Source organism: Pogoniulus pusillus, chromosome 9 (assembly GCF_015220805.1).
Source record: "Pogoniulus pusillus isolate bPogPus1 chromosome 9, bPogPus1.pri, whole genome shotgun sequence".
NCBI lineage: Eukaryota > Metazoa > Chordata > Aves > Piciformes > Lybiidae > Pogoniulus > Pogoniulus pusillus.
The window spans coordinates 5,928,950-5,955,893 of record NC_087272.1 but is presented as its reverse complement, the minus strand read 5'-3'; the positions used below and the strand labels follow the sequence as shown (position 1 = coordinate 5,955,893).

General features: G+C 46.5%; 1 protein-coding gene across 2 annotated transcripts in view; it reads left to right on the top strand.

Annotated features, from left to right (window-relative positions):
• PPP3CA (protein phosphatase 3 catalytic subunit alpha) overlaps nt 1-26,944 on the top strand; it is a 249,209-nt gene that overhangs the window by 154,068 nt on the left and 68,197 nt on the right. For both annotated transcript variants that reach the window (XM_064148387.1, XM_064148388.1), the window contains exon 3: nt 24,932-25,056. In XM_064148387.1, the coding sequence (XP_064004457.1) occupies nt 24,932-25,056 (125 nt within the window). The remainder of the gene's footprint in view (nt 1-24,931; nt 25,057-26,944) is intronic.

Genomic DNA, 26,944 nt, shown 5'->3' with positions numbered 1-26,944 from the left:
AGGTCTAGGCTGGATGTCAGGTGGAAGTTGTTGCCAGAGAGAGTGATTGGCATTGGAATGGGCTGCCCAGGGAGGTGGCGGAGTTGCCCTCCCTGGAGGTGTTGAAGCAAAGCCTGAATGAGGCACTTAGTGTTGTGGTCTAGTTGGTTGGCTAGGGCTGGGTGCTAGGTTGGCCTGGATGATCTTGGAAGTCTCTTCCAACCTGGTTGATTCTATGATACTGTCTTTTGTGACCTTTTGTTGAACCTTGTAGCCTTTGCTTTGGAGAGCCACCAGAGCCCATCCAGCCCTTTTCACGAGCCCATCTCAAAGTCATTTGTTGCATAAAGAGAAGGCTTTAGTCTTGAAAGTGAACAAGGAATTGCTTTATGCTTCTGGGGATTTTCAGTTCTTCTTCTCAGTGTTTGTTTCTTTACTGTGGGAGAGTTGAGTTTAGTGTACAGTAGACTGTCTTGTGCAAAAGTCTTTATGTCTTGGCATGGTGCTGCTGATGGGGAAATGCCAGAACCAGACTTAGTGGTTTGTTTTTTCCTGAGCAAGTACATAAGGAATACTCCTGAGGAATAAACCCTGCTGCAGCATACCATATAGTTGTATTACCTGCATGTAAGTACAAAGAAATGAATGCCTCCAGAAGCATGTGGAGGCATTTAATTATCAGAACCATTTCTTATTATTAGTTCATTTGCTGTTGAGGAAAATAGCAAGGGGGGGAAAAAAGCAAAGACCGAAGCCTCCTGGGAAACCAAAAGCTTTTCAGATGTGTTTTGTGGTCGATGTATCATGCTTGTGAAGTCCAGGAGTTGGTTTCAAACCCCTTTTAATAGAGATGCTAATGGGATTCGTCTCTATCTTACACAATTTGCTTGTGAGAGATTTTTGTGTGAGAGCAATGTGAGCTGCAAAGGGCAACATACCATTCAGTGGCACTGCCCAGGTTTCCATGAAGCTAGGAAGATGCTGTTACCAGCAAATGCTCCAGCTAGATTATAGAGGACATGTTTACTGGAATAAAAAAAGAAGAGGAGCAAAAAAATCATAGAATCAACCAGTTTGAAAGAGACCCCAAAGTCATCCAGTCCAACCTATCACCCAGCCCTAGCCAAGCAACTAGACCATGGCACTAAGTGCCCCATCCAGGCTTTTCTTCAACACCTCCAGGGATGGTGACTCCACCACCTTCCTGGGCAGCCCATTCCAATGCCAATCACTCTCTCTGCCAACAACTTCTGACTAATATCCAGACAGAGAGAGTGATTGGCATTGGAATGGTCTGCCTAGGGAGGTGGTGGAGTCGCTGTCCCTGGAGGTGTTGAAGAAAAGGCAGCATGAGCACTTTGTGCCATGATCTAGTTGATTGGTTGGGGCTGGGTAATGGATTGGCCTGGATGATCTTGGATGTCTCTTCCAGCCTGGTTAGTTCTATGATTCTATCTGTGTTTATGTTCTTGTTTTTATACATCTCAGCAAGCTTATGAGTGCAGGTCAGTCTCTTCTCCCAGGCAACCAGCAACAGAACAAGAGGGCACAGTCTCAAGTTGTGCCAGGAAAGCTTAGGAGCAACTGGATGTGCTGGATGTTAGGAGAAAGTTCTTCACAGAGAGAGTGATTTGCATTGGAATGGGCTGCCCAGGGAGGTGGTGGAGTTGCTGTCCCTGGAGGTGTTCAAGCAAAGCCTGGATGAGGCACTTTGTGCCGTGGTCTAATTGATTGGTTGGGGCTGAGTAATGGATTGGACTGGATGATCTTGGAGCTCTCATCCAACCTGGTTGATTCTGTGAATACTGCACACAAGAATGATGAAAAACCTAAGTGAGGCTACAGGGAGCAGAAATAGCTGATTAAGTTACCCGACCAACTTTTTTAGTGTTGCAATTTACAGTGGGAAAATGTATCCTGTTTTCCCAGAAAACTGATGCAGCAAGAGAGGCTGGTGCTGATTCTTCTACTAAACTTCTGATTCACCAGGGAAGCCAAGTTTTGCATCCTACCACTTGCTCCCATGGTCGCTAATTGAGTTTTAAATGTTGCAGACTGTTTCCTGCTGTAATAATGATTTATATCTTTCTAGTTAATAAGCCTAGATCATTAGAGCATCTAAATTAAAGGGCTGCCTTGAAAAGCACAGCAGCCCTGCAATCCACTGAGAAAGTTACCTTAAATGATGATTCATTACCCTTTTACTTAGAACAGAACTTCCCAGAAAGAGGCAAACAAGAACCTGGTGGAGAAAGAACCTCTGTCTGTAGAACTATTTTGGTTGTGAAGTCATCTCAGAAATCATTAGTGTGAATGATTCACACGTAGAGTACAGAGTTAGTCCAATTCTTAATGACTGGATCTTTATATCTGATGTCTTGATACCTGGATATCTAATGCCTCTTCTGCTGTGTGTGACTCCCTTGATGTTCCACATCATCTTCTATGCCTGACAGGACAACAGAAGTCAAAAAAAGACAAGTATCATAGGATCACAGGATGTTAGGGGTTGGAAGGGGGACCCAAGGAGATCAAGTCCAACTCCCCTGCCAGAGCAGGACAATCCTATCTAACACAGATCACAGAGGAACACATCCAGACAGGCCTTGAAAGTCTCCAGGGAAGGAGACTCCACAACCTCCCTGGGAAGCCTGTTCCAGTGCTCTGTGACCCTTACAGTAAAGAAGATTCCCCCTTGTGTTGAGGTGCAACCTCTTTTGCTGCTACTTAGACCCATTGCTCCTTGTCCTATCCCAGGGAGCAAGTGAGCAGAGCCTGTCGTGCCCCCTCCCCCCCCGACCCCAGCCCTGGCCAGATACTTATAAACATTTATCAAATCCCCTCTCAGTCTTCTCTTCTCCAGACTAAGCAGCCCCAGGTCCCTCAGCCTCTCCTCACAAGCCATGCCCTCCAGTCCCCTCATCATCCTCATGGCCCTCTGCTGGACCCTCTTTAGCAGATCCCTGTCCCTCTTAAACCGGGGAGTCCAAAACTGAACACAGTATTCAAGATGAGGTCTCAGCAGGGCAGAGTAGAGGGGGACTCCCTTGATCTGCTGCACACACTCCTCCTAATACACCCCAGGATCCCATTGGCCTTCTTGGCCACAAGGGCACATTGCTGTGCCATGGGTAACTTGTTATCCACCAGGACCCCCAGGTCCCTCTCCACAGGGATGCTCTCCAGCAGATCACCTCCCAGCCTGTGCTGGTGCAGTTTGTTATTCCTCCCCAGATGCAGGACTCTGCACTTGTCCTTGTTGAACTTCATCTGGTTCCTCTGTGCCCAGCTCTCCAGTCTGTCTGTCTCTCTGTATGGCCACACAGCCTTCAGCTGTATCAGCCAAGCCTCCCAGCTTGGTGTCAGCAGCAAACTTGCTGAGCAAACTCTCTCTGTCTGTATGTGCCCTCATCAGTGTCATTGATTAAGATGTTGAACAGGACTGGCCCCAGCACTGATCCTTGGGGGACACCACTGGTCACAGCTCTCCAGCTGGACCTGGCACCATTGATCTCCACCCTCTGAACTCTGTCTTGTAACCAGTTCCTAACCCACCTCACTGTCTGCTCTAAGTATGATAGTATTTAGTAAATTCAAGTAGCAGATGCAGCCAGGAAGCAAGCACTAAGTGTTTATTTGGGTATTACTTTTGCTTTTGCAAATATTTTGGGAGGTGTTTTGGGTTTTGGTTTGGGTGGGTTGGGTTTTGGGTTGTTTTCTTGTTTTAGAGAGAAACAGTAGTTTGTAAATGAGATCTGTTTGAGTCAGTTTGTAAGTGGATAAAGATATTATTGTGAGGGGATTGGTGAATGCTGCTAAGTTTCTTAAGTGTAAACTGTCCACTGATTTCCTTAAATGGCAAAAGATGTGTTCTGTAGTTGAGTTAAATTTACATAAGGTAGATATTTGCACTGAGTTGTATACAACAAACTAGCCAAGGAGCAATGTTGTGAGAGAGTATGGTGAATATTAAGAACCATTGATCCAATGCAAATCACACTCAGTCCTACTGATGCCTTACTAAGAATGTGCAGTTTAAGCATCTTGGCTTTGGCAGAAATATTGGATGCCTGTAGCAGAAGTTTACTGTAACAGTAGTAAAAAAAACAACACAGGAGGGCAGGGATGCACCCAGAGGGACCTGGACAGGCTGCAGAGATGGGCACAAGCCAACCTTATGAGATTCAACAAGACCAAGTGCAGTGTCCTGCAGCTGGGTCGTGGCAATGCCAAGCACAAATCCAGGCTGGGCAGCGAGTGGCTGGAGAGCAGCCCTGAGGAGAGGGACCTGGGGATGCTGGTGGATGAGAAGCTCAACATGAGCCAGCAGTGTGCACTTGCAGCCCAGAAAGCCAACCAGATCCTGGGCTGCATCAGGAGAAGTGTGCCCAGAAGGTGAAGGAAGGTGATTCTCCCCCTCTACTCCACTCTGCTGAGACCCCACCTGGAGTACTGCATCCAGTTCTGGAGCCCCCATTACAAGAAGGACATGGACATGCTGGAGTGTGTCCAGAGAAGGGCCACTGGGATGATCAGAGGGCTGCAGCAGCTCTCCTATGAGGATAGACTGAGGGAGTTGGGGCTGTTCAGTGTGGAGAAGAGGAGGCTCCGAGATGACCTTCTTGGGGTCTTTCAGTATCTGAAGGGGGGGCTACAAAAAAGCTCGGGAGGGACTTTTTAGGCTCTCAGGGAGTGACAGAGGACTAGTGGGAATGGAGCAGAGATGGAGGTGGGGAGGTTCAGACTGGACGTGAGGAGGAAGTTGTTGAGCATGAGAGTGGTGAGAGCCTGGCATGGGTTGCCCAGGGAGGTGTTTGAGGCTCCATCCCTGGAGGTGTTTAAGGCCAGGCTGGCTGAGGCTGTGTGCAGCCTGCTCTAGGGTAGGGTGTCCCTGGGCATGGCAGGGGAGTTGGAACTGGATGGTCCTTGTAGTTCCTTCTAATCCTGACTGATTCTATGATTCTGTGAAATGGAAATTGCATTCTTGACTTTTGGAAGACTTGTGCCTGGTGCAGCTACTTTGCTGGGCACCTGCTTGTTGTGGGTTTGTTCTTTTGCTTCACTTATTGATGCTGTTTGTTTGAGAGGGGCTCAAAGGAAGTCCTGAGTCCTTCACTAATGAAACTCACTACTGGAAGCAGTTTTTTGCTCGGGAGTGACAGCTCAGAATCTCCTTACACTGGAGGTTGATCTTAGACCCTATCCAAGTCCTCAGAATTGCCTGTAGCTGTGTACTTGGTTTGTCAGTCCTTGATGGGATGGATGGCACTAGTGCTGTCCATGGCAAGTTTCTCATCCTTGCTCCTCTAAGTGGAATTGTCAAAACAGCTCCAGCATTTGGTGTGTGTTAATTTTTTTCTTTAATGTGGCTCAGTTTCAGTCAGTCTATTAAACAAGACTTGAATCACAGATGAGCAAGTGTTTGAAATGAACCAAGGTGAGGTTTTCTTTCCTTGTATTTGGTTCCTAGAATAGAATCATAGAATCAACCAGGTTGGAAGAGACCTGCAAGATCATCCAGGCCAACCTAGCACCCAGCCCTAACCAATCAACTAGACCATGGCACTAAGTGCCTCATCCAGGCTTTTCTTGAAGACCCCCAGGGACGGTGCCTCCACCACCTCCCTGGGCAGCCCATTCCAATGGGAAATCACTCTCTCTGTGAAGAACTTCTTCCTAATATCCAGCCTATACCTACCCTGGCACAACTTGAGACTGTGTCCCCTTGTTTATGAGAGGTGACACTGTCTGTTCTTCTTAGCAACACTTGTAGACTGCTTTCATCTTTCATAGTCCTAATATGATGCTATTCCAGAGAGTTTATCCTTATCCTTCATATCAGTATTTTCATACCTAACTGGGGTTTTGTTTTGTTATGTATAGCTTTGTCCTGTCTTTGGTGGAACACTTCAAACATTTCCTAGCTCTAGATGCATTCTTTTGAGTTAAGAGAACGAGTATTTGTTGGATTCAGTTTTAGAATTGTTTGCTATCTGAGGCTGCATGAAAAAGGAAAGAAAAAATGAGCTGAGAGCTCAATTCTTTTCCTCTTTCTTTTTTTGGTGTGTTTTTGTTTGCCATATCAGATTAATCAACTCTGTTTCCTGTGATGCACAGAGAACCTTGCTTCTCTTGGACACCAAAAAAGCAGACCCACAATTATTTCTTTCGTGTGTGTGATGATCTTCAGAAACAAGATTACCTTACTCATATGTTTTCTGAAGATAAGATTCTATCTGCACTGACTCACATCTTTGGTCATGATGTAGCTTCAGTGTTTATAAGGAGCGTGTGTTGGTTCATGTGTTGGGTTGGGTTTTTTCCCTCTCTTGGTCAGATGCTTTTGAGCAAGCTATTTACAGTAGGCAGAACATTGTCAGCTGAAAGCCTGCAGTGAATTTTGTCTATGGAGTTCAGCATTGGGTCCATCAGGTGCAGGTGACACCAAGCTAGGGGCAGATGTTGATCTGTTGGAGGTAGGAGAGCCCTGCAGAGGGACCTTGGCAGGCTGGATGGGTGGGCAGAGGCCAATGGGATGCAATTGAACAAGGCCAAGTGCAGGGTTCTATACTTGGGCCACAGCAACCCCAAGCAGCACTACAGGCTGGGGACAGAGTGGCTGAGAGCAGCCAGGAAGAAAGGGACCTGGGAGTGCTGTTAGACAGCAGCTGAAGATGAGGCAGCAGTGTGCCCAGGTGGCCAAGAGAGCCAATGCCATCCTAGCCTGGATCAGGAACAGTGTGGCCAGTAGGACAAGGGAGGTTATTCTTCCCCTGTAGTCAGCACTGGTCAGGCCACACCTTGAGTGCTGTGTCCAGTTCTGGGCCCCTCAATTCAAGAGAGATGTTGAGGTGCTGGAAGGTGTCCACAGGAGGGCGACAAAGCTGGTGAGGGGCCTGGAGCACAAACCCTGTGAGGAGAGGCTGAGGGAGCTGGGAGTTGTTTAGCCTGGAGAAGAGGAGGCTCAGGGGGGACCTCATTGCTGTCTACAACTACCTGAGGGGAGGCTGTAGCCAGATGGGGGTTGGTCTCTTCTGCCAGAAGAACAAGGTGGACAGAACAAGGGGACACAGTCTCAAGTTGTTCTGGGGGAGGTCTAGGCTGGATGTTAGGAGGAAGTTCTTCCCAGAGAGAGTGATTGGCATTGGAATGGGCTGCCCAGGGAGGTGGTGGAGTCACCATCCCTGGAGGTGTTGAAGAAAGCCTGGCTGAGGCACTTGGTGCCATGGTCTGGTCAATTGGCTAGGGCTGGGTGCTAGGTTGGCCTGGATGATGTTGGAGGTCTCTTCCAACCTGGTTGATTCTATGATTCTATAAATATTTCATTTTGAATATAAATATATATGTGTGTATACATATAGAGATATATGCACAAGAAAAGAATGTAACATTTTCAATGAAAGCAAAAGTTCTATAGAGCATTAAAACTTCTGGGTGTAATAAATCCATGTTTACGATCCAAGAGGATTTCTTTTCATTACTTGGCCAGATACAGGAGGCTAAAAAAAGAGACTACCAAGCACTTCTTACAGTGTCATTCAAGCACAGGCAATCTTTAACAAACATATGAATACATTAGAGTTGTATTTTATGTGTGTGAGTGCCTGAAAGGTCTCTGCCTTGCAGCTGCTTCAAATAACCATGCTATTGCAGTCCAGAGGGAGTAGCAAGCAGCCGGAAAAGTCACTGAAGTGCAAATAGTACATTTTTTTTTCACTTGACACTAATAAATCCATGATGGAGCTGTTTCCTGTGAATAGATGGACTGCTGAGAGCTGAGTTTGACCAGTCACTTGTATAAACCAATAGAAAGGTGAAGCAGCAACTACCTGTGCTTCATATAGAGTCATAGAATCAACCACATTGGAGGAGACCCCCAAGATCATCCAGGCCAACCTAGCACCCAGCCCTAGCCAGTCAACTAGACTATGGCACTAAGTGCCTCAGCCAGGCTTTTCTTCCACACCTCCAGGGACAGCAATTCCACCACCTCCCTGGGCAGCCCATTCCAATGCCAATCACTCTCTCTGCCAACAACTTCCTCCTAACATCCAGCCTAGACCTACCCCGGCACAACTTGAGACTGTGTCCCCTTGTTCTGTTGCTGGTTGCCTGGGAGAAGAGACCAACCCCACCTGGCTACAGCCTCCCTTCAGGTAGTTGTAGACAGCAATGAGGTCACCCCTGAGCCTTCTCTTCTCCAGGCTGCACACTCCCAGCTCCCTCAGCCTCTCCTCATAGGATTTGTGCTCCAGGCCCCTCCCCAGCTTTGTCGCCCTCCTGTGGACACCTTCCAGCACCTCAACATCTCTCTTGAATTGAGGAGCCCAGAACTGGACACAGCACTCAAGGTGTGGCCTGACCAGTGCTGAGTACAGGGGTGGAATAACCTCCCTTGTCCTGCTGGCCACACTGTTCCTGATGCAGGCCAGGATGCCATTGGCTCTCTTGGCCCCCTGGGCACACTGCTGGCTCATGTTCAGCTACTATCTACCAGTACCCAGTAGTACGTGCTGTGGAGGTCAGCTTGTCAGCCTGCATGGGATGGAAATTTGCAGCCTGTAAGGGGGAGTTGAAAGTGGTGTTTCTCTTAAATATGTGGTGTTATTGAGGAGTCACAAACGCCCCACAGATTAGTAACAACCTAGATAAAGATCTTCAAGGAAAATACATACTCTAGCTGAGAGCATTTCTATGTATCTCCTTTTGCCAAATAATTTTTCAAGGTAAACATTTTCATGGTCTTTGTTTTCTCTACGGCTGTGAGCTGAATTCAAAGCTGCAGCAAGTGCATGCTGAAAAAAAGGGAGAGACAGGAAAATAAATGCAACCAATTTTATAAGAGATTCTGCCTTTTTTTCCCCCCTTTGTGCAGGACAAAACTCAACTAAACTATGACTGGATCTGAGATTAGTATTGTAGTAGTTGTAGTTGGAAAGAACATTTTCTGGAACGAATTTAACTGATAATGTGTTTGATCTTAGCCAAAAGTAGACAATGTTCTCTGAAAAAATGAGTCATTCTGCAGAGCAAGAGCATTAAAGAGGAAAGTTCTCCTCAAAAAGAAGGGCTTAATTTCTTCAGTCACTGAGTGAACACAGCACTGTGTTCAGAATATCACCACTGCCCAACTCTCATGGACAAGGATCAGGAAAGCAATCTTCCCCCAGTGCCCCATTAAAGTATTATTTTGCTATGTGTTCTGACAGGATAGTTATAGAGTGTCTTAGAGTTAACCAGGTTGGAAGAGAGCTCCAAGATCATCCAAGCTATCACCCAGCCCTGTCCAATCAACTAGACCACGGCACTAAGTGCCTCATCAAAGCTTTGCTTGAACACCTCCAGGGATGGTGACTCCACCACCTCCCTGGGCAGCCCATTCCAACGCCAATCACTCTCTCTGTGAACAACTTCCTCCTAACATCCAGCCTAGACCTCCTCTGGCACAACTTGAGACTGTGTCTCTGGCTTACCACCCTCAGTGTTCCATTTATATTCAGAGGAGGATGTGCATTGTGGTCTAAGGTAAATGCTTCCTGCCAAGATACAGATTTGCCTTCTTGCAGTGGAGGTAACAGTCGTGTAGCAGTGCTGTGCTCCTTAAATGCATCATGTCTTGCAGAGCAGGACTAGACTTGCATCTAGCAGTAGCTCACACATCAGCCTCCCAAGAAGAGCAAGCACAAGGGACACTGTTTCTGAAGTGACTTCAGTTGTTAAAAAAGGATGATTTTTATTTTCCTTGTCTATCATGTTTTTGATTTTTCTGTCACCTCATTATTATAACTAACTAATGTAAGATATTGGACTTCCTCCCAGAACTAAGAGGGCTTCAAAGTTTAAACTGTTTATATTGTCCCAATGCTGAGAGTATGAGCTGTAGTGTTAATGCAGTCAGGAAAATCTGGAGAAAGAGTTGAAAATGCATTTCCCAGACCTTTGAGAGCAGCCAGAAAGTTTTACTTGCAACCCAGATAGAATAATGGTTTACTTAGCTTTTTCTTGGTCAAAATGGCTTCACAAAATGCACATTTAGCAAGTACCTTATCTACTTCATGGTGGTTAGGAAATCTCTGTAACAGGAGAACTGTAACAACAGAAGACAAGGTTGAGTTAAAGGAGTGGCAGGCTTGGCTTGTGCCAGTGGTTGAGATCAATGGCAATAGTTAGCTGGTGAAGCTGTTGATCTTCAGAGTTTTGAAGTGAGCTGGAAGAAAATGGGTGTTAGAATCATGGAATTGGTCAGGGTTGGAAGGGACCACAAGGATCATTTAGTTCCAACCCCCCTGCTATGGGCAGGGACACCCTACCCTAGATCAGGCTGGCCACAGCCTCATCCAGCCTGGCCTTAGAATCATAGAATCTTCCAGGTTGGAAGAGACCCCCAAGATCATCCAGTCCAACCTAGCACCCAGCCCTAGCCAGTCAACTAGACCATGGCACTAAGTGCCTCAGCCAGGCTTTGCTTCAACACCTCCAGGGACGGTGCCTCCACCACCTCCCTGGGCAGCCCATTCCAATGCCAATCACTCTCTCTGCCAACAACTTCCTCCTAACATCCAGCCTAGACCTCCCCTGCAACACCTTGAGACTGTGTCCCCTTGTTCTGTTGCTGCTTGCCTGGCAGAAGAGACCAACACCACCTGGCTACAACCTCCCTTGAGGTAGCTGTAGACAGCAATGAGTTCACCCCTGAGCCTCCTCTTCTCCAGGCTAGACACCACCAGTTCCCTCAGCCTCTCCCCATAGGTGTTCCAGGCCTCTCACCAGCTTTGTTGCCCTTCTCTTAATTCACATATCAAATTTAACTGCATCAAGTGCCAATGAAATCCTGTTTGGCTGATTGCTAAGATATTAAACATTATTCATATCCTCTTGCAGTGTTTGGTCTGTAGTTATTAACAAATCTGTTAGCTCTGTGCTAGAAACATTAAAGGTTTTCAGATTACTGAAACACAGCACAACAGACTGGCTCCATAAATGCCAACTCAAGCTCTGGAATGGGCTGCCCGGGGACGTGATGGAGTCACCAACCCTGGGTGTGTTTAAAAGTCATTTGGATGTGGTGCTTGTGGATGTGGTTTAGGGTGAACTATGTAGAGTAGGGTTATTGGTTGGACTTGGTGATCCTGAGGTCTCTTCCAATGTGGCTGTTTCTGTGATTCTGTGAGTTCTGTATAATAAACATTTTTTTTTCAACTGCTTGCCAGTTCCCCTCTCAGCCTCCCCTTCTCTAGAATAAACAGCCCCAGGTCTTTCCTTCTTTCAATAAAAGCTATTCACAGAATGAAACTCAGCACTCCTATTTAGGCTGTTCTTGTTTTCCTGTGCAGCTAAGCATATTTGAGTGTCTCCTTTGCAAGAGCCTCTTTCTGTTTTGCTTTGTTCCACCTCCCTAAATTTCATTTGGAGCATCATGTGCAAAGTCAGGCTGTGCCTTCTTGTGCAGGGCCACTGAAAGGGCTCTCTTCTGATGCATGGAATTGGATGGAGAATATGAGCATACACCAATGAAGCAATTGCTTCAACAAGTAATCCTTCTGATGAGGTTGTGGAATATCATTGCTCCCTAATCACAGAATGTCAGGGGCTGGAAGGGACCTCGAGGGCTCATCCAGTCCAACCCCCCTGCCAGAGCAGGATCACCTATAGCAGATCACACAGCAACACATCCAGGCAGTCTGTGATTATCTCCAAAGAGGGAGACTCCACAACCTCCTTGGGCAACCTGTTCTGAGGGTGTAATACTGAGGGTGTATTAATAAGAGACAAGGGTGGCATGTTTACTTTTCTGTCTGCATTGTAAAGGATGCTCAGGGACAGTGCTGACCTTAGAGGTTGGCAGAGGAAGAGCTGGCTTATTTTTTTCATATGCATGGGAGTGAAAACTGAGTTTCTCCCATTCCATTGGGGTTTTCTCCCTGTGACCTGATCCAGCATCTTCAGGAGTGTGCAGTAAGAGCAGCTTTCTCTGTTGATCTTGGCAAAGTTCTGCAGCATATTCACTGCATCCCTATCCCCTTTGTACAACACCTGCTCCTAGCTTGGTGTCATCTGCAGACTTACTGATGGTGGAATTAATCCCTTCATCCATGATTTGCCATTGGAATGGGCTGCCCAGGGAGGTGGTGCAGTTGCTGTCCCTGGAGGTGTTCAAGAAAAGCCTGGGTGAGGCTCTTAGTGCCATGGTCTAGTTGGCTGGACAGGGCTGGGTGCTAGGTTGGCCTGAATGATCTTGGAGGTCTCTTCCAACCTGGTTGATTCTGTGACCTCTGCTGTGTTGCTTTGATCCAGAATTGAAAATTTTCATTTGAAACCTCACTGCTTTGATACCCACTTGGTCTCCTAGAAAATTCAGCTAGGGTAGGAGATTGGAGGGGAGGGATTATTTTTTCTGCCAATGCAGATTTTTTACAGTACCTGCTAAAGGCTGTTTCCTGAGGCTGACTCACTCCTGGTGTCTCTTAATATAAGAAGGGGATCCTCTGCTAGCCAGGCTTATGTGCATGCTTTTTATTTTGTTCTGAGTCACTGCAAACAATTTGGTGATACAAAAAGTAGTTTTCTGAAGCTAATTTTAAAAACATTGTGTCTGAAGATATACAGGATGGGGTTAGAGTGGCTGGTGAGCAGCCAAATAGAAAGGGATCTGGGATTGATACCCGCCTGAACATGAGCCAGCAGTGTGCCCAGGTGGCCAAGAGAGCCAGTGGCATCCTGGCCTGCATCAGGAATGGTGTGGTCAGCAGGAGCAGGGAGGTCATTCTGCCCCTATACTCTGCACTGCTTAGACCACACCTTGAGTGCTGTGTTCAGTTCTGGGCCCCCCAGTTTAGGAGGGACATTGAGATGCTTGAGCGTGTCCAGAGAAGGGCAACGAGGCTGGGGAGAGGCCTTGAGCACAGCCCTACGAGGAGAGGCTGAGGGAGCTGGGATTGGTTAGCCTGGAGAAGAGGAGGCTCAGGGGTGACCTTATTGCTGTCTACAACTACCTGAGGGGAGGTTGTGGCCAGGAGGAGGTTGCTCTCTTCTCTCAGGTGGCCAGCACCAGAACAAGAGGACACAGCCTCAAGCTGTGCCAGGGGAGATTTAGGCTGGAGGTGAGGAGAAAGTTCTTCCCTGAGAGAGTCATTGGACACTGGAATGGGCTGCCCGGGGAGGTGGTGGAGTCGCCATCCCTGGAGCTGTTCAAGGCAGGATTGGACGTGGCACTTGGTGCCATGGTCTAGCCTTGAGCTCTGTGGTAAAGGGTTGGACTTGATGATCTGTGAGGTCTCTTCCAACCTTGGTGATACTGTGATACTTAGGATGGGGTTTTCTTTTTGCTTCCTCCTTCTCCAGAGAGCACTAATATCTGTTGTCCTGAAGGTCTTTTCTGATGCGATGTTTTCCCTTCTCCACTCTTTTCCACGCTACCTCTTCAAATCAGGTGTCATTAATTTGTTGTAGCCTTCAGGGGATGGTGGGAGAAAACTAAGTCCTATTAGAAGGAGTGAGCGTGGGTTGAGTTTTACAGACAGTCAAGTTTCAAGTGTTGGCAGAGCAGAACACAGTATAGTGTCCTTGTGTGTTGCACTGAAAATAGCTTTTCTCAAGATACTCCTTTCCTCCCCCCACACCTCTTTCTCCTCAGTGTAAAGAAAGAAAGTCAGCAATGAAGCAGCACTGCCAAATGTGGTGTTGGTGGTCCATGTGCTGTTTCCTTTGCCGTACCTGTATGGCTGATGGGTTCTGGCTTTATCTTGGTGAAGCTCTTTATGAGAGTACCTAATTGCAGGGTTGTTTTTTGTTAATGTCAGTTCACTCTGGGAGTACCAACTCATCAATTTGTGTGCAGTGATTTGAAAGGAAGAGATAGATGAAAGCCTATTATAATGTTGTTAGATAACCAGATATGAATATGAATGAGATCACGAGTCTCTTGGAAATACAGAGCTGTGTTGTTCAATACAGTTCCTCTAACAAATAGTCATCTGAAAGCCCATTGAGTCTAGATGTTTGCTTAGGATAAGTTACCAAGTGAGCTCTCTAAATGGTTCTGCTTCTAACTTAAGTAATGAAGTCTGCAAGCTCTTTAAACATCTCCCTTTGAACTGCATGACTCTAAAAACAGTCACTGATTTGTATCTTGAGTAGTGCTTTAGTGAGTAGTTACAAATAAAAACTTCTGGAGTTTCTTATTGCCTTCTACAGCTACCTAAAAGGAGGTTGTAGTGGGGCTGGAGCTGGTCTCTTCTCCCAAATTACTAATGATAGGGCAAGAGGAAATGGCCTCAAGTTGCATCAGGGGAGGTTTAGGTTGGATGCTGGGAGGAAGTTCTTTCCTGAGTGCATGGTCAGGCACTGGAACAGGCTGCCCAGGGAGGTGGTGGAGTCACCATCCACAGTATCACAGTATCATCAGGGTTGGAAAAGACCTCACAGATCATCAAGTCCAACCCTTTACCGCAGAGCTCAAGGCTAGACCATGGCACCAAGTGCCACGTCCAATCCTGCCTTGAACAGCCCCAGGGACGGCGACTCCACCACCTCCCCGCGCAGCCCATTCCAGTGTCCCTGAAGGTGTTTAAAAGGAGAGTGGATGTGGTGCTTGAGGCTGTGGTCTAGTGATGAAGGATGATGAGATGAAGGTTGGATGGGATGATCCTGGTGGTCCTTTCCAAGTAATTCCTAGTGATGAGATGTTGTGCTGAGGGATTTGGTTTAGTCAAGGACTTGTCAGTGTGAAACCAATGAATGGACTCAATGATCTTGAAGGTCTTTTCCCACCTAAGAAATTCTGTGATTCTTCTTCTATTTTGTACTTCTCTTTTCACCTTGCTCTCCAAAAACTAAGGAAGAAATTTGCTCACTCCTTAGTGTTTTCAGTTTTGTTTTTGTTTAAGTGTGGAACAGAACTGCTGTGTTTCAAACATTTCATCTTGCTGTACTATGTTCTTCTTGCTAAACACGTACATTTGGAAGCAAAGCTCGTGCAGGCTCCCAGATTGTGTGGTGAAAGGCACGTGGCTATTTTATGTGACTTTGTTCTTAAATCTTGGAGAAAACAAGAGCCTTCTGGTTAATATTTCAACCCCTCAGGAGAAATGTAGTAGTTTTTGTTGGAGCACCTGCACATTTTGTGCATTTATCTCTTGCAGGTGTTTTCCCTCATACTTATCAGCTGGCTAAGGAAGCCCAGAGTTTATCCCTCAGCTACAGACGTTCATCTCGCTGCTTTTTGCGTAGCCTTTTTGTGTTTGCTGTTACTTACAAGTAGTCTTTCCTCATCTGGCTTTTGGTACCTCTTCATTGCTCCACACTGCTTCCCTGGAGAAATGTCTGGGATGTATTTCTCACTAGGCTGTGCAGTCTCTTTCCCATCTTATTCTGTAGACTTGCACAAATGAGTCAGCTCAGACAAGTACTGGTTTACTTGTCCCTTTGTCAGTAAGGCTTTGGAAGTACTGTGACTCCTCTGAAAATGGGAAAGTCTTGATAGCAGCATGTGCTGAGTAGTGGAGTAGTAAGCAGCTAAACATTGCCTATATGCTGTACAAAGCCAAGCCCTTGGGGCTTTGCAGTCTGCATTCTGCAATGTAGCCCACCAGGATGTTTTTCTCCCTTAGGCTTTGCGGTACTGCATGCTGCTTTGCTGAAGCACATCCTCCTGAAGCTCAGTGCAGAGGCTTCCCTACCTCAATGAATGTAAAGGTCAAGTTGTCAAGCAATGGATAACATTCCCTGCAAAGTGTTGGTTTCTTCATTGAAAGGTGTCTTTGCTTCACCCTGTGAGGAGAGGCTGAGGGAGCTGGGGGTGTTTAGCCTAGAGAAGAGGAGGCTCAGGGGGGACCTCATTGCTGTCTACAACTACCTGAAGGGAGGTTGTAGCCAGGCGGGGGTTGGTCTCTTCTCCCAGGCAACCAGCAACAGAACAAGGGGACACAGTCTCAAGTTGTGCCAGGGAAAGTCTAGGCTGCATGTTAGGAGGAAGTTCCTGGCAGAGAGAGTGATTGGCATTGGAATGGGCTGCCCAGGGAGGTGGTGGAGTCACCATCCCTGGAGGTGTTCAGGAAAAGAGTGGATGAGGCACTTAGTGCCATGGTCTAGTTGACTGGCTAGGGCTGGGTGCTAGGTTGGCCTGGCTGATCTTGGAGGTGTCTTCCAACCTGCTTGATTCTATGATATGATTATTGATCATTATTGTGCATATGTGAGTTCACAGAAGTTGCTTCTGAGGCTGATGATGCAGTGTTGCACATCTGCTCCTAATCCCTAATGACATTTGAAAATAGGAATGTAATCTTGTGATGTGGAATGTAAATTGACTCGAAACATTAATGGTGTTTTGCTGTCAGACTATAATGTTACCTCCATTAAGTCTATACATGATAAATGAGAAAATATGTGCAGCATATCCAAAGTGCTGCAGATAGAATTTTTGATTTGACAATGTTTTAATGTACTCTGAATATAAATTTTTTTTGTTCCTAATGCCCATCTGGAGTGGGGAACTGAGTTTTTGTGTAGTGAAGAGTGTTTAGTTGTGTAGAGGAAGCTAGCTGAAGAGCATTTTCAGGCTTTTTATTTGTGCCAACAGGCATTGCAATCTCAATCGCTGCTCTACCTGCAACCAGCAGGTCAAGAGGGGTGATTCTTCCCCCTTATTCTGCTCTTGTGAGACCCCCATCTCAAATACTGCATCCAGTTCTGGTGTCCCAGTTATAAGAAGGACACAGAGCTGTTGGAGTGAGTCCAGAGGAGGACCAGAAAGATAATCCAAGGGCTGGTGCACCTCTTCTATGAGGGTAGGCTGAGGAGGGAGCTGTAGGTGTTCAGCCTAGAGAAAAGAAGACTCCAGGGGGACCTTAGAGCTGCCTTCCAGTAGGTGAAGGGATCCTGCAGGAAGGCTGGAGAGGGATTTTTCATAAGGATGTCTAGTGATAGGACAAAAGGGCATGGTTTTAACCTGAGGGAAAGTAGGTTTAGGCTAGATCTTAGGAAGGAGCTCTTCAGCATGAGTGTGGTGGGACTTTAGAATAGGCTGCCCAGGAAGGTAGTGTGCTTTCAAAACTTTTCCTCTAACATTAAAGGAGAAGGCAGTGCACATAAAAACACTTTGCAGAGGCAGGATGGAGCAGATGTGGAACCTCTGCTGTGGGCTCCTGATAGGACAGTGTCATTGACTCTTTGTTAGTCATGGGAAGGTGCCAGGCAAGATGTAACAGGCACAGACTTGAACATACTGAATTCTTTCTGCACATGAGGAGGAAGCTGCTAACTTTGAGGATGGTAAAGCCCTGGAATAGGCTGCCCAGAGAGGTTGCAGGGTCTCCATCTCTGGAGCCATTCAAAACCCACCTGCTGTCAGTAAATGTGTGGATGACACTAAGTTGGGAGGGTGTGTCAGTCTCCTGGAGAGTAGGAAGATGTTGCAGAGGGACCTGGACAGACTGGGACAATGGGATGAGGCCAGTGGTATGAGATTAAACAGGACCAAATGCAGGGTCCTGCACTTTGGCCACAATAACCCCATGCAGTGATACAGACTGAGGGATGACTCCATCCCTGGAGGTGTTTAAGGCCAGGCTGGATGAGGCTGTGGGCAGCCTGATCTAGGGTAGGGTGTCCCTGGGCATGGCAGGGGGGTTGGAACATGATGATCCTTGTAGTCCCTTCCAACCCTGACTGATTCTGTGATTCTATTCTATGAGTGGCTGGAGAGCAGCCCAGCTGAGAGGGACATGGTGGCACTGGGTGACAGCCATCTGGACATAAGCCAGCAGTGTGCCCAGGTGGCACAGAAGGCCAATGGCAATCTGGCCTGTATCATGAATAGTGTGGCCAGCAGGACTAGGGATGTAATTCTGCCTCAAGCACTGTGTGCAGTTCTGGGCCACTCCCTTTGAGAAGGGTATTGAGGTGTTGGAGTGGGTCCAGAGGAGAGCAATGAGACTGGTGGGGGGGCTGGACAGATGATCTGATGAGGATGGGCTGAAGGAGCTGGGGTTGTTCAGCCTGCAGGAGACTTAGAGGCGACCCTAATCACTCTCTACAACTACCTAAAAGGCAGTTGTAGTTAAGAGGGGTCAGGCTCTTCTCCCAAGCAACTTGTGACAGGACAAGAGGGCATGGTCTGAAGCTGTGCCAGGAGAGGTTTAGGTTGGATATTAGGAAGCACTTCCTCAGGGAAAGGGTGATGATGGGGTCACCATCCCTGGAGGTCTTGAAGAAAAGATTGGATGTGGCACTTGGTGGCATTGGTTTAGCTGATGTCATGGTGTTAGGCCATGGCTGGACTTGGTGATCTCAGAGATCTTTTCCAGCCTCGATGATTCTGTTATTCTGTGGATGCCATCATGTGCTATTTCCTCTGGTAGGTTGGGCTTAGATGATCTACAGGGATCCCTTCCAACCCCTGTCACCCTTTAATTGTGTGAAGGGTATGGCCAGAATTCCTGGCAGATGGATGTTTCTGCCTTTATGAATGGGAGTAAAATGCTGGATATCCTCTGCCCACACCTGATGAAGTTAAAGCATTGATCTGTCTGCCTGGGAAGTTTTCCAGCTTGAAGGTTCAGAGGTGTTGGAATTACAGCTTTTAGAGGCAGCTGCTTTCAAACTACAGATGGACAAACAGATAGTCAAACAAGGCCACCCAGCAGAGTGTGATTACACAGGTTTTACATTCTAAGGACATTTTGGGTCTATACAAGCACATCTGGAAAGCAGAAGATGCTTAAGGTATTCTGCCAGGCAAAATAGTAATTGGATTAACCATATGTAGCATTGTGTTCATTCAGTAGGAATTCTGAGATCTGACCCTAAGAGAAGAAATCTCTATATTAACTCTTAGTTTTGAGTATCTTCTCTTCCTCCCACACTCCTACCTGCTGATTTTAAGCTTCTCTTTTGGAACTACTTTTAGTTGCTTGGCAAAGTTGTGTCTGAGGGCCTAAAAAGGTAGAAGTTTTCCATCTTTTTTTTTCTTTATTTTCTGTTTCCCTCCTGGTATTCCTGGATATGTTTCTGCATTTGTCATCAAGTATAAAAAGAGCAGACTGCAGAGTGCCTGGAATACCCATCAAGTACCCATTCTAAAGTCCAGTTCATCATTTTGCAAGTTAGGGGACTGCAGAACTCTGGACTTGTTATTTTTGCCCCCTTCAAGGCTTTGCTCTCTGTATTTTTGGCTTGTGATGGGCATGAGGCAACTAGGAGAAAGCTCTCTAACCTACTTGGTTTCTCTTTAATGGCCTGAATCATAGAATCAGTCAGGGTTGGAAGGGACCACAAGGATCATCAAGTTCTAAACCACCTGTCATGCCCAGGGACACCCTACCCTAGATCAACCTGGCCAGAGCCTCATCCAGCCTGACCTTAAACACCTCCAGGGATGGAGCCTCAACCACCTCCCTGGGCAACCCATTCCAGCCTCTCACCACTCTCATGCTCAACAACTTCCTCCTCATGTCCAGTCTGCACTTCCCCTCTCCAGCTCTGCTCCATTCCCCCTAGTCCTGTCACTCCCTGAGAGCCTAAAAAATCCTTCCCCAGCTTTTTTGTAGCCCCCCTTCAGATACTGAAAGACCACAAGAAGGTCACCTGGGAGCCTCCTCTTCTCCAGACTGCACAACCCCAATTCATTCAGTCTGTCCTCGTAGCAGAGCTGCTCCAGCCCTCTGATCATCCCAGTGGCCCTTCTCTGGACACACTCCAGCATGTCCACATCTCTCTTGTCATAGAGGCTCCAGAACTGGATGCAGTACTCCAGGTGAGGTCTCAGCAGAGCAGAGCAGAGGGGGAGAATCACCTCCCTCACCCTACTGGCCACACTTCTCCTGATGCAGCCCAGCATCTTGTTTTCCCTCCAGGCTGCAAGTGCCCACTGCTGGCTCATGTTAAGCTTCTCATCCACCAGCACCCCCAGTGTATTTACTTGTTCATGCAAGCCTCAATAAAAAAAAAAACCAAAAAGCAACAATAAAATTCTTGTTTCTCTGTGCATTACTGAAAGTGTAGAAGTTAAACCCATCTAAAAATCTTCCAGTCTTGTTCAACTTCAGTTTCTCTGCAGTTGAAGCGCATGGGGGCGGGCGATAATTGGTAGAGCTGCAGAGTTACATAAGTAAGAGCTCTCCTGCTACACGTTAGGAGAGCAGATTGCTTGGCCATGCCTCTGAGACACGTGTTCCTCATCTTCCCACAGCGCCCCTGCAGAGGAGTGCAGTCAAACACTGCCTATTGCCTGCGGAGCTTCAACAGCCTCCAGTTGAAAACGCTGCCCAAAAAGTTCCTTTGGGGTGCTGTCTGGCCACAGTGTGGCCAGCAGGACAAGGGAGGTTATTCTTCCCTTGTACTCAACATCTTGAGTACTGTGTCCAGTTCTGGGCTTCTCAATTCAAGAGAGATGTTGAGATACTGGAACGTGTGCAGAGAAGGGCAATGAAGCTGGTGAGAGGCCTGGAACACCTATGGGGAGAGGCTGAGGGAGCTGGAATTGTTTATCCTGGAGAAGAGGAGGCTCAGGGCAGAGCTCATTGCTGTCTACAGTGACCTGAAGGGAGGCTGTAGCCAGGTATGGGTTGGTTTCTTCTGCCAGGCAAGCAGCAACAGAACAAAGGGATACAGTCTCAAGTTGTGCCAGGGGAGGTCTAGGGTGGATATTAGGAGGAAGTTGTTGGCAGAGAGAGTGATTGGCATTGGAATGGGCTGCCCAGGGAGGTGGTGGAGTCACCATCCCTGGAGGTGTTCAAGAAATGGCTGGATGAGGCACTTAGTGCCATGGTCTGGTTGATTGGGCAGGACTGGGTGCTAGGTTGGACTGGATGATCTTGGAGGTCTCTTCCAACCTGGTTCATTCTATTACTCTATGATTCGGTGCCATGGTCTAGTTGACTGGCTAGGGCTGGGTGCTAGGTTGGCCTGGATGATCTTGGAGGTCTCTTCCAACCTGGTCAATTCTATTCTGTCTCTTGGTTGTTGGTGGTTTTTGAGAGAGAGGAGTGGTGTTATACCATATGAGGATTTGAATGGTATTTGTTTTGCATAACAAATAGCAGATGTTATTCTTAAATAGAAATTACAACTGTTGATGGCTTTCAATGTGGAGCCTTGTCCTGGGCTAGGGTGGATCCCTCCCCTGGTAGAATAAACTCACTACAACATGGGTTTGTTTTTGTTTGAAAGTCAAGGAAAAACAAAATTGGATATCTTATAGTTTAACATGACAATATAAGGAAAAATAAACTACTAGAGAAAAATAAGCTTAGCAAAGATGGGGATGGGGTCAGGCAGTGGCGAAGCAGCAAAAGCAGCAGCAGCCAAAACTGCATTGGGGGGAGATAGTAGCAGATGAAGCTGAAGCAGCAGAAGCAGCAAGGGGAAAGGACAAGCTGTGCTTCTAGATATAAAGCTCTTGATGCTCCCATGAAGTGATATTAACTTACCCATTGTGGCCATTATATGGCCTATCCCTGGAATGTTCACCTCTCCCCTCAGAGCTTCTACTCCTGAGTTTCTCTGTTATGAATATTCTTATGTCTGAGCTAGAAATCTAGCTCAAACGGCCACAAGGCTGAGAACTCTTTTGGGTGAGGGGGATTCAACTAGGAAAAAGAGGTATATGATAGGTTATCACAGTGGTGATAACAGCACTATATGCTGATTTGCATGGAAAATACCCTGTTACTATGACAGGAGAGAATAATCAACTAGTCAGTACCTTAGAATCATAGAATAGAATCATAGAATCGACCAGGTTGGAAAAGACATCTCCAGTTTTACTTAAAGATTCATGAAGACAGTGTCTGGGACATCAGTGGTAGTATTTCCTGTACCCAAAGGGCAGCTGTTTGGTTTGGGATGCTGTGATTGTTTGGGTTTAGTTCTTGGTTGAAACTTGGATGGAACTCTTTAGGGCAGAGGGAGGTTCAACTAGGAAAAAGAGGTATATGATAGGTTATCACAGTGGTGATAACAGTACTATATGCTGATTTACATGGAAAATACCCTGTTACTATGACAGCAGAGAATACTCAGCTAGTTAGTACCTTAGAGTTACTGTGTCTCCAGTTTTACTTAAACAGTCATGAAGACAGTGTCTGGGACATCAGTGTTTGTTTTTTTTCCTGTACCCAAGGTGCAGCTGTTTGGTTTGGGATGCTGTGATTGCTTGGTTTTAGTTCTTGGATGGAAGTCTTTAGGGCAGAGGGGGATTCATGTAGGAAAAAAAGGTTATATGGTAGATTATCACAGTGGTGATAACAGTACTATATGATGATTGATGTGGAAAATACCCTGTTACTGTGACAGCAGAGAATACTCAGCTAGTCAGTACCTTAGAATCATAGAATCAACCAGGTTGGAAGAGACATCTCCAGTTTTACTTAAACATTCATGAAGCCAGTGTCTGGGACATCAGTTTTTGGTTTTTTTCCTGTACCCAAAGGGCAGCTGTTTGGTTTGGGATGCTGTGATTGTTTGGTTTTAGTTCTTGGATGGAAGGGCAATATTAATGTTGATCCTGCTGTTAGTGTATACATTCAGAGGGAATTGGTGCAAGTGAAGAATTCCATGTGGCACTGGCTTGAGATGAAAGCCAATACTGTATGAATGCTGTTTGCACTGTGAGTGCGATGGATTTGGTGTTACAGCTGTACTGTACAGTCCTTTCATATCTCTCTGGAGACATGACTTCAGCTTCCCCATGGCATGTGAGGTTTGTTTATTTGTGATAGAATGAGACCTCTCTATCAACTTCCAGATAAAAGCTCCAATGAGAACACTGCTTGAATACAAAAGCTTGAACCATCACATCAGAGAAAGCATCTGAATTCTTCTGGTTTTAGTGTTATCAGTAAATAAGAAGCTGGACTGCTCTTGCAAGATAAGGTCTATCTTGAACCCTCAGTTTATTCAGTCTCTTCATAATCACTGTTTGCAAATCAGGCTTCTTTTTTTTTTTGAGTCATTGAAGGGAGAAGCAATCTAAGCCGACCTCAGTCACAGTCCATGCCATTAACATTTTGTTTGTTAAAAATCACTGCCAGGAAAAGTCTGAACTTGGCCCTAAACTGGAAGGGTCCTCCCCCTCCTGAAGGTAGAGGAAACAAAGCAAGGCAAAGGGCAGCAGGATTTAGTTAAGCATCCATGGGGGCCTCCAGAAGCATTGCCTGCCTTCCTGCAGGTGCTTGAAATCAGCCACTGTGGAGTTTGCACTTTCTCAAGATAGCCAGTCTCCTAAGAATAAGGCTCAAGAAGAGGTGTCCCTGCTTGGCCTCACTTGCACATCACTTGTGCTCTGTCATGTTGTTTGGAAGCTGCTTTTGTTAGAGAAGCCACTTGTCAGATTGACTTCGTTGCAAGGAAGTGAAGCAAAACATTATCACCTGAGGTTAAATACAGTGGTAGAGGTTAAAGCATGAGAAATCAGTGTCTTATGCTATGGGAAAGCAGGCAGGCCATTTGGGTATAGAGAACCCATCAGTCAGGAGTTTGTCATTTTAACTTGTGGCACACACAGGTCAGACATGGCTTTGCATTTTATGGACAGCCTGGTGGTGTTTGGAGTTTAAGGCTAGGAAAACATGAACATGAGCCAGCAGTGTGCCCAGGTGGCCAAGAGAGCCAGTGGCATCCTGGCCTGCATCAGGAATGGTGTGGTCAGCAGGAGCAGGGAGGTCATTCTGCCCCTGTACTCTGCACTGGTTAGACCACACCTTGAGTACTGTGTTCAGTTCTGGGCCCCTCAGTTTAGGAGGGACATTGAGATGCTTGAGTGTGTCCAGAGAAGGGCGATGAGGCTGGGGAGAGGCCTTGAGCACAGCCCTACGAGGAGAGGCTGAGGGAGCTGGGATTGGTTAGCCTGGAGAAGAGGAGGCTCAGGGGAGACCTTATTGCTGTCTGCAACTACCTGAGGGGTGGTTGTGGCCAGGAGGAGGTTGCTCTCTTCTCTCAGGTGGCCAGCACCAGAACAAGAGGACACAGCCTCAATCTATGCCAGGGGAGATTTAGGCTGGAGGTGAGGAGAAAGTTCTTCCCTGAGAGAGTCATTGGACACTGGAATGGGCTGCCCGGGGAGGTGGTGGAGTCGCCGTCCCTGGAGCTGTTCAAGGCAAGGTTGGATGTGGCACTTGGTGCCATGGTCTGGCCTTGAGCTCTGTGGTAAAGGGTTGGACTTGATGATCTGTGAGGTCTCTTCCAGCCATGGTGATACTGTGAAAAACAGAGGAGTGATGTGAAAAGGAAGAGTAACCTTGCTTGAACGTGTTCTGTTTTATTCAGGATGACTTTGGTATGTCTTGCTACCAGTGTTGTGTGCTCTGCTGGGCAGCACAGGATCAGAGGATGTTAGGGGTTAGAAGGGTGTTTCTCAAGTCAGTGCAGGGACCGGTACGAGTCTTACACCAACATGATGCATAAGGTCACAGAGCGTTTATTGAAGCTAAGAGTGATGCTTATGTAGTGACTAACACAACATGTATAGTTCTAATAGGTTACCTAGCAGATGTATGGGCTGTCCACACACCTAGAGGCACATCTGACTGACTGGCCTCCCCTAAATCCCCCTTGCACAGCTAACTACAGCTAGCTTTGCAGCTAGCAGCTAACTTTGCAGCTTCTCTGCCAGCCTTCTCAAGGTTATTTTCCCTGCAGCTGCGCTTTCTTATCAGAGTGACCTAACGTTACCCTTCCTTCTCTCCTTATTTCAGACTGCTCAATCCTGCCCAAACCCCAACACCAAGGAGATCATCGAGTCCAACCCCCCCTGCCAGAGCAGGACAATACTATCTAACACAGACAGATAGCTATGTAAATAACAACAGGTCACATCCAGCCCGATGGCTCTCCTGTAACTACATGATGCACAACATTGTCCTAACGCTTGCTTAGGAGACAATGACCTCAAAATGCATGTGCCTAAGTTGATCTTCATGTGGGGAACTTGAATATTGTTCTTTTTCTCTTCTAGTTTGTGGAGACATCCATGGTCAGTTCTTTGACTTGATGAAACTGTTTGAAGTGGGAGGTTCCCCTGCTAACACACGGTATCTCTTCCTGGGGGACTACGTGGACAGAGGGTACTTCAGCATCGAAGTAAGTTTCTTCTTTCTGTTTTTGGCTGAAGCTCTTCACAAATACCACTTGTGAGCAAAAGAAGTCCATGTTGATGTCACTGTTGATGTTTTCATAAAGGTTGCTTGACAGGCAGCAAAATCTTACTCTATCTGTTCTGGAAAGCTGATGGAAAAGCATCTTGGTGCTAACTACTGGCCATCCAAATAGAGAACAGAAGGCAGTCTGCTCTGCAGCTTGTGCAAGCTAAATGGGATGAATAGACATGAGCTGTTAGAAAAAACATAGCAGAAAAACTGAACGAACAACTCAGTTTAGTTTGACTGAAGTTTATTTGATCTGAGTCTTCTGTGTGCCAAATGTTAGGAAAATTGAAGAGCTCAGTAGGGATAAATGGGACAAAAAGCCAGAAGACAATGTGCTGTGCTGGCAAGAATGAATGAGTTCTGTCTACATATGGCGTGCAGGAGCGTGTGATCTCTGCCTTGATGCAGCACTCACAGAGAAGTGATGCACGTGTGCTCTGTTGAAGATGATGAGGTTCAGTTCAGACTCCAGTATTGGGTTGTAGAATGGGAAGATAAAGTAGCAGCATCTTGTGGAGGCTTGTGGAGAAACAATGGTCAGTCCATCCTGTCCACCTTTGACTAGAAGTGAGTTAAACACTGCACTTTGGAAATCACCCAGACTAGACTCAGCTGCTCTGGAAATTGAATGGAGCTTTATATTTACAGCTAGCACAATATACAAGCAGATATTTACAGTATATACAGTTAGAAATATACAAGTTAAAAGGTAATACAGAAACATAACAGCCCTCCCAGAAACCTGTCTCCCCAGAAGGGGCTCCTAACCACCCTTCCACTTCCCTCCCAGTCCTCTACCTTACCCCAGATCTTGCCTTATGTTTAAGGTAGTTTGGAGGGTTGGCCAGGGGGTTTAGGAAGCAGATGGATTAGTCACACAGACAGCAGGTTAGGTTAGAGAGAGAGAAGTTCAGCCCAAAGCCCAGACAGCAACTCCCTTATCTATGTTTGTGTTCTTGTTCTTATACATCTCAGCAAGCCTATGAGTGAAGTAGACATCACCATTGTTTCCTTTTCACAGCCCTTTCTTCTCACCAGAACGTTCTAGCCAGCCTCAAACTAGCACAAATGTCAAGCACAAATCCTTTGTTCCAGTGCTCCTAAAACAAATAGGACTTTTTCTCTTCTGTCCTGTCTTACTGCTGGGTTATGCAAATTGACAGAGGAGGTGCACAGTTATGAAATAAAACCTAATCTGGATTTGCTCACGCAGATCATGGTTGATTGTTCAGCCAGAAATCCTTGTAGTAGCTTTTCAGCTCCAGCTTGACTCCTTTCTCTGCAAAGTTGAGTGACTAGATAATTTGGCAGAACACACACACTGCTGTTTCATTCCACATACCACATCTTGGTACACTGTTCCCATGTCGATGTAAAAATACACCATCCCAAACAGCTGAGTTGTTTATAAGGTGTTTGTAAGCTACATCATCTTGCCAGTTTTATGTTTATAGTATGAAGGGAAGTTTCTTCAACATAAATTTCTGTAAAACTACTTCTTTCACTTTAAAACTGAATGTTAACAAACTCTCTGGGAGGTGGCACAGCTTACAAACAGAAATGTGCTGTTCCGAGCACGAATGTTCTAAAAGCTTCAGGATTAGAAGGTTCTTTCTCCTACCTGCCAGAAATCAATATCTAGTTAGGATTTGGTCTCATACTGAAGCCAACATTTTGAGCATGATTTTTTGGAGCCGCCCATGCCAGCTTCCTGCTTTCTCTGGTCCATGGTGAGCTGTGAGCTAAGTCTTCACTGCATGGATGCCATGCTGGATCATGGTGTTCTGGGCTGTGTTAGGAAGAGTGGCCAGCAGGTCAAGGGA